The sequence below is a fragment of the Triticum aestivum genome, chromosome 5B (assembly GCF_018294505.1).
Source record: "Triticum aestivum cultivar Chinese Spring chromosome 5B, IWGSC CS RefSeq v2.1, whole genome shotgun sequence".
NCBI lineage: Eukaryota > Viridiplantae > Streptophyta > Magnoliopsida > Poales > Poaceae > Triticum > Triticum aestivum.
This window is the reverse complement of record NC_057807.1, coordinates 187,501,569-187,508,991: the sequence shown is the minus strand read 5'-3', so window position 1 is coordinate 187,508,991 and position 7,423 is coordinate 187,501,569. Positions and strand designations below refer to the sequence as shown.

General features: G+C 46.1%; 1 protein-coding gene across 1 annotated transcript; it reads left to right on the top strand.

Moving 5' to 3' along the window:
- Positions 1 to 227: 227 nt before the first annotated feature.
- Positions 228 to 6,530, top strand: LOC123110984 (DNAJ protein JJJ1 homolog). The gene is made up of 3 exons (XM_044531642.1): positions 228 to 2,012; positions 6,093 to 6,148; positions 6,227 to 6,530. The coding sequence occupies exons 1-3, from the start codon at positions 327 to 329 to the stop codon at positions 6,294 to 6,296; spliced, it is 1,812 nt and encodes a 603-aa protein (XP_044387577.1). The 5' UTR covers positions 228 to 326; the 3' UTR covers positions 6,297 to 6,530.
- The last annotated feature ends 893 nt before the right edge of the window (positions 6,531 to 7,423 follow it).

Sequence of the window (7,423 nt, the reverse complement as noted above, 5' to 3'; positions counted from 1 at the left end):
TGAAATCAACCGACAGATTCCTAGCAGCCGCCTTTCACTTGATACTTCGCGTGAAGATACGGGCCTATGGCTATTTTCACTGAAACAATTCAGACTGGCAGTTTATGGAACAACCCGTAGGAAACCGCTACTGTGTGACATCCAAGCAAAAACAGAGTATAATTCGGAGACGTACAAAATTACAACTCACTACTCTAAAAGAACAGTTCTCGTACAGCTCTAAGTTAAAGCCCACCGTTATTTACACGGCGACAACTCTTCCCTGCCTCTTTCCCTGAGCCAGGCCCGCCTCGAAAACCCTAGCGTTGTCATCGTCGGCGGCGGCCATGGCGTCGGCGGCGCCCAAGCGCTGCTACTACGAGATCCTCGGACTCCCCCGAGACTGCTCCCCGACCGACATCAAGCTCGCGTTCCGGCGCCTCGCGCTCACCCTCCACCCCGACAAGCAGGCCCCGGGCTCCGACGTCGCCGCCGCCACCGCCGCCTTCCAGGAGCTGCAACACGCGCACTCCGTCCTCTCCGACCCCCAGGAGCGCGCCTACTACGACTCCCACCGCTCCCAGATCCTCTTCGCCGACCCCGTCTCCTCCCGTTCCGGCACCGCCTCCGCCTCACCCGTCCCCGACCTATTCTCCTTCTTCTCCACCTCCGCCTTTTCCGGCTTCTCCGACTCCGGCCGCGGATTCTACAAGGTCTACGGCGACGTATTCGACAAGGTATACGCCCAGGAGGTCGCCTATGCCCGCCGCATGGGCATCCCCACCGACTCCATCCCCACGCCGCCGGTCATTGGCAACCTCGACTCCCCTTACACCCAGGTCACCGCTTTCTACTCCTACTGGCTGGGTTTCGGCTCGGTTATGGACTTCGGGTGGGCGGCCGAGTGGGACGCATCCCGTGGGGAGAACCGCCGTGTTAGGAGGCTCATGGAGGAGGATAACAAGAAGGCAATGCGCAAGGCGCGGCGGGAGTATAACGATGCTGTGAGAGGGTTGGCTGCCTTCTGTAAGAAGAGAGATAAGAGGGTGGTTGACATGGCACTGCGGAAGAAGGCAGAGGAAGAGAAAAAGAAGAAGGAAGAGATGGAGCGAAAGAAGGCCGAGGAGAAGAAGAAGAAGGAGCGGGCAATGGCGTATCAAGAGCCTGAGTGGGCGAGGGTGGACGAGATCGAGTTAGCCTTTGAGGAAGAGGATGATGAGGAGACGAGGGAAAAGGCCAAGGAGGAGCTGTACTGTGTCGCCTGTAATAAGAAGTTCAAGTCGGAGAAGCAGTGGAAGAACCATGAGCAGTCAAGGAAGCATAAGGATAAGGTGGCTGATCTGAGGATGGCCTTTAAGGAGGAGGAGGAGGCTCTAAAGGAAGCTGAGGAGGAGGCAGGAGGTGAGTGGGAAGAAGTTGATGTGGGGTTCGACTTTAAGCCTGCTAACGAGTCCGAGGAGAGTGATTGGTCAGATGCTGCAGAAGAGTTGGCTGAGGAGTTGGACAAGGGCTTGGAGGTGGCGGATCAAGACAATGGTAATAAGGACTTCAATAATGGGGAGCAGGAGGTTGGTTCATATGATGAGACGAGTGTGCTGGAGGCGATGTTGTCAAGCCGTAAGAACAAGAAAAGTGGCTATGTGGTTCCTCAAGAGGAAGCTCCTTCTGTTGTTACAAAGGATGATAACAGTGAAGATAGAAATTCTGAAGTTAGGAGTGTCAAGAAGAAAGGACGCCGGAGGCGGGCATCAAAGAAGGGACAAGATGAAGGTAGTTATGCTGATAGTGGACATGGTATGAAGAATGATGTTCCGTATGAGGAGTCTGTGCATGATAATGATGAAAATGATGCTGATGATAAGGCGGAAGGTCCACCCTCTTCTAATGATGATGGCACATCAGCAAGCGTTGGAGACCAACAGAACGAAAAGACTGACAATCCTAAAAACAACAAAAAGAACAAGAAAGGCGCAGAGAAGAAAACAACTGTTTCTGCTGACCTAAAGATCACATCAAAGGGAAAGAAGCAAAAGGTAAATTTACAATTGTGCTCTTTTTCAATCCAGGACATAGTTCTTATTTTTGTCGTATACTTCGTAGCAAGCTTATCCTGGTATTTGTGTTGTGGTTAAACCCTGTAATGTTGTTTCGATCCGATAGCAAAAACTATTTGACATTGTTTGAGCCATATATGCAACTTCAAGTTGCTTGATGAACCGCCTAACTGCTCAAACCCCGTATAATTTCCAATGGTTGTATTGAGGTGAGCAGATAGGGTATCTTTTGTTGCTGAAGAACCACTTATTTGGAGCCCTGTGTGAGCAGATTACTATATGCTCCATTTGTGAGAACTATGTCACTAGAGAGCCATGTGCAAAAGGGTTGATTATACAGTTTTGCTAAAGCACATCTAGATCTGCCTTAAGTATTGCACATCTAAGTCCTATGTCATTGATTTTACGTGGAGATTCGTGCAAATATTTTCTTTTGTCTTTTTTTTCCTTCCTAGTTTGAATGCGTCACTTAGATGTGCAATAACTAGGACACATCTAGATATGCCCTAGGCAGACCCTTGATTATACTAATAAGAACATAGTTTCCTAATCTCGTGCTATATCAATTCCAGCGCCCTGTCAGGGAAGGTTGTCCTTACAAGTTAGTTCAATGAGCTTCTAGCATGTTTGTGATGTTCTAATACATTTTTATATATTCATCATAGTGTGGATTGCGAACATCTTATTGATATAGGATAGGAAGGGAAATATGATGATAGCCTTCATGAGAACTGTGTATGGTGATTGAGCATGTGAATGCTGATGGGTTTTGAGCTAGGCCGATGGAGTTATTGTTTTATGTACAAGTGTGTTCTCTTTTTTTCTTCCGGGGGTACAAGTGTGTTCTTGTCTTTGATAGTTTTCGTACTATAAAAACTGAAGTCCCTGGACTTATGAGATTGAACTCATGATACTAAATACAATTTAGTAATTAAGTGAAGATAAACTCTTCATTTTATACACACCCTTACTTATGGTGTATCTGTTGTTTGCTAAACTCAATATTTTGGCATGAAATCCAAGAGATACAGATCTAGGTTGATCCGCCACTCTAGACTTTTATGCTCACCCATCATCTTACTTCTGCTTTCATACTTGGGAAAATAAAGCTGAGTACGATTAAGTATATGTCATAGGACATTGGTCAACATAATATAGAGTTAGTCAGTTCCATGTCAATTGCCATATGATGGTGTCAGTTCCATGTTAATGGCCATATGATGCTTTTCTGTGTGTTTGTTCAACTAAGTTGGTCTAGATTGGCATAATTCCAGTTTTCTTTTATTCTTGTTATGTTTGAAATTAGCTCATGTGTTTTGCTCCCCTAATGAAACACACACACATTACATCCATGCACAGATGTGAAATCTTATAGAAAATAAAAATCTTTTGTGTTTCACTGTGGCTGTAGTTTATGTCTTCTATAAGTACCAAGTTAATTGAAGTTCTACCTTTGTCCTAAGTCGAACTTCTTTAACTTTGACCAATCCTATAGAAAACATATCAAAATCTTACAACACCAAGTTCGTTTCATCATATACCAACTCCGTTTCATCATGAAATTTATTTCCACACTATATGTATTTGATGTGGTGTATATTAGTATATTTTTCTATGGACTTGGTCAAACTTAGACTTAGGACAAAGCTAGAACTTCAGTTAATCTGGAATGGTGGCAATACATCTTATGATTCCAATGTTTGTAAGCCGAGGCGAGGCGAGGCACTGTACCCCCGCCTCACCTTTTAAGCGCTTGTAGCGTAAGGCGAGGCGACGCCTTAGACACATAAATATATTATAAATATGACACCGATTTGGAGATTTAACAACTAGCATTAATGTAAATGCTCCACAAGTTGCATAACCTGATAACTTTTACCAAAGCATAGGCCTCAAATCATCTTGTGAGCTAATATATGACAGGAAGGCGCCTTTTGAACTTCAGCTTCATCCTCCTCGTCTATATATCGCTCCATAGCTTTAAACTTTATTGTGTTTTAATGAAATGCGCATCTCTTTCCTAATCTCGATGGATGCCATGGAACACTTATCCACATCACTGGAACCCCCAGAAAGGTGCTGCATCAGCCTTCTCACTGCATGGACTGTCTTGCCATGCAATGTACACTGGAATAAATCTTTCCTCTCTAAATCTGGCCAGAACCATACTTCCAAGCTGGATCGTTGGATGTAGCTCTTCTCATAGGATCATTGGATAGATCATAAGCATTACCAGCCACAGGATCCATCAGAGCAGGTACACCTGGCTACTGCAGCAACACTGAGATTAGGCCCAACCAGCCGTTAAAGAAAAAGAGAGAAGAGCCAAATCACTAGAGCAACCAGATCAAACATGGGGAAGGAGAGAAGCGGTGGTGGGGCTGCTGCTGGGAGGAAAGTGATGTGCGGGAGAAGGAGAGGAGGCAAGCAGCCAGGTACACCTACCTTCTGCAGGGAGAAACAAAGCACTGGGAGAGGGGGGATAGAAGAAAGAGCAGAGGGTGGGGAAGTGAGATGAGCGCGGGAGCCATACCTTGCTGATGCACCAGAGGAGGGGCACAGATCGAGCCGTGGAGGAAGGTGCCACCGCCAAAGGTCCAGAGAGGAGAAGAGGAATCCCTTGACGATTGGTTCGATCCCCCCCCCCCCCCCCCCCCTCTCCTCGCACCTGTTCGTGCGTGAGCCAGTTTTTCCCGCGAAAGTTTCCTTGCACGGGCCACTCTTTCCTGCCTGGGAGCAGCCGCCCATGCCGTCGGATCTGGGACAAGGCATCGCCCTGCGCCCCTAGGTGGACGATTCAGACATCCTACTGTCTTAGGCGGACGCCTTACGGAGCTGTCAAAGACGAGCTCGATGCCCCATGTTTGGCCTACAGACGTGGCATGTTGACGGTCGCTATCGAAACCATATTTGACCTTTCATTCTCACTCGCGGTCCCTCCTTTCTATTCCCCACACACAAGTTCACGGCGACAGACGGTGGAGTGACTGCACCCTGGAACAGGTGAACCTGAAGCATAGCCAGCGCCCAGCGGTCACCTCTGATGTGTGCCGTCCTTGCTCTGAACTGGGCTCCTCGCTGGGGTCACAACACTAACGGAATTCAAACCCCCAGGGCACTGTACCACTAATGTTCCACGCTGACCTGCTGGAGGAGGCATTCTTCAGCAGCAGCGGCGGCCACGATGTGGAGCAGAAGCAGCTTCAGAAGCCATGGATCCTAGTGCTGACTCGTTTGACTCGCTCGTTTTCATGTGTGAACGTTGGCCTGCTAGATGTTGTGTATCTGTGCCCCCTGGGGTGAGGGGAGCTGTTGCTTGTGCTGCGGACAAAACGAGCTGATGTTTGTGCTTGAAAATCTCATGAAAACGAGCTGTTTCTTGTGTGTCTGTGGCACCTGCAAATCATGAGGATTGCAGCATGGGTACTATCCGAAAGCCGCTGAAAGGCAGCACCACCACTGGCGCTGGGTGCCTGGATGTGGCAGTGGCTTTCAAGGTGCAGTTGCTTCACCGATGCTGTCGCCGCAAGCTCATGTCAGCGGAAAAGGAACGAGGGACCCCAAGTGAGAATGAGAGGGATACCAGAGGTTTGCATGCAAAATAATTCTGTATTTGGTTATTCACATGGGGCACATGTTAGAAGTTGTGACAGTCAACATGCCACGAGCGCAGGTCAAACATGGTTTTGGCAGCTTAGGACCTGTGATGAACTACAAGCTTTTGGAACCTGAATCTGCAGTGTTGAAGTTTTAGGACTACCGTGACATAAGAACAGTTTTAGGGCCTTTGTGCATTTCACTCTTTGGAAAACACATAAATTTCCGACGATCAAATATTGCTAACTGCTACTCCCTCCGTCCCAAAATTCTTGTCTTAGATTAGTCAAGATACGGATGTATCGTGGAACGGAGGGAGTACATGTCAAGCATTTCTAATATAATCTGGATTTTCTTTCACGAGGACAATATGAAGCTTTTGTTTGCATCAAGTATGAATTATTAATCTTTATACGTGACATGCCATTTTCAACAATAAGTAACACTGCTTCATCGTACCAGGAGGTTTCGAAGGCACGCAATGATTGTGAAACATGTGGGGATACTTTCGAGTCAAGGTACCCTCCCTGCCCTCTCATTTATTTTGCTGCCATGCCCATTTTGTTAACCTGAAATAACCTTTATGTTTCATTCAGGAGCAAGTTGTTTTCTCATTTGGAAGAAACAGGTCATGCTGTGATCAAGGGGCGACAGAAAAAGCGTTAAGGCGAGGAATAATTAGATATTTTTGTTTGAGCATTCTCTCTCACAGTTCCAGTTGGTGGTAGCATGTCGATATCAGTGCTGTGCCATTCTTGTAACTTGTCTTGTTTTGGGCGCCTCCATGCACATGAAGGTTTTGACCTGAAATCAATTCCCCTCCCCCCTGTCTTGTTTGTAGGGAGGTGCTGTCTTTGGTTTAACACATTAACAAACAGAGTGAAAACACCATATCATCCAGGCATCCTGTTAATGAAAATGTCATCTGAGCATGATGTGACAAACAAATATTAGGGAGAGGGTAAGTTTCTGTAGTCAGGCAACTTATTATTCTTGAAAAAACGTACCACAACAAACTGAGTCGATCCGTTGTTGCGCAACTTTCAACTTTCTACTACTATGGTCATTTATCCATGCACCTTAAGCAAACATTGCAAACGGTGCTCAGCTATTTAAAAAGTAAGTAATGTTGGTATGTCAAAGTATGAGTATGTCGAAAACTAGTCTAAAATATAAAGCAAGGATTTTCGTTGCAATTCCAGCCCATTTCTGCTAGCTCACAAGTCCGATCCGTCCCCTCATGCCCGTTCACAGCCTTGACAACTTGAATTTAGCAACAAACTGGGAGTAAAAAGTTCCAGCCCGAGCCTTCCTGCAACAAAAGAAAGAGGGTACTAACCACCCGAACCACCCACTAACAGACCACACAACGGTGTAAATTCAAGCAGTTCACACTTGAATCTCTGCGAACCGAGAGGCGAGAGTAGATGCATAATGCTGTCGAAAGTGTGATTCTGCTCCCAAAATGCACTGCAAATTCCAAAAGATGCAAAAAATTCCGATATTCTGTAGACAAACATTCTTGAGGGCTCCTTTGATTCAAAGGAATTCTATATGATTTTTGAAGGATTGAAATCCTTTGGAATTCTTCCTACGTTCGTTCTTTGATTCATAGGATTGAATTCCATAGGATTTTTTCCTATGGAATCTTCTGTACTACATTTTATAGGAAATCTAGCATCCACTCCAACCTCTTTTTTACAATCCCTTTACCTTTTCCCGTGAAATCAAACACTCCTTGCTAATCCTATAGTATTCAAGTGGGCATGCCACTCCGATCCTATAGTTTTCCT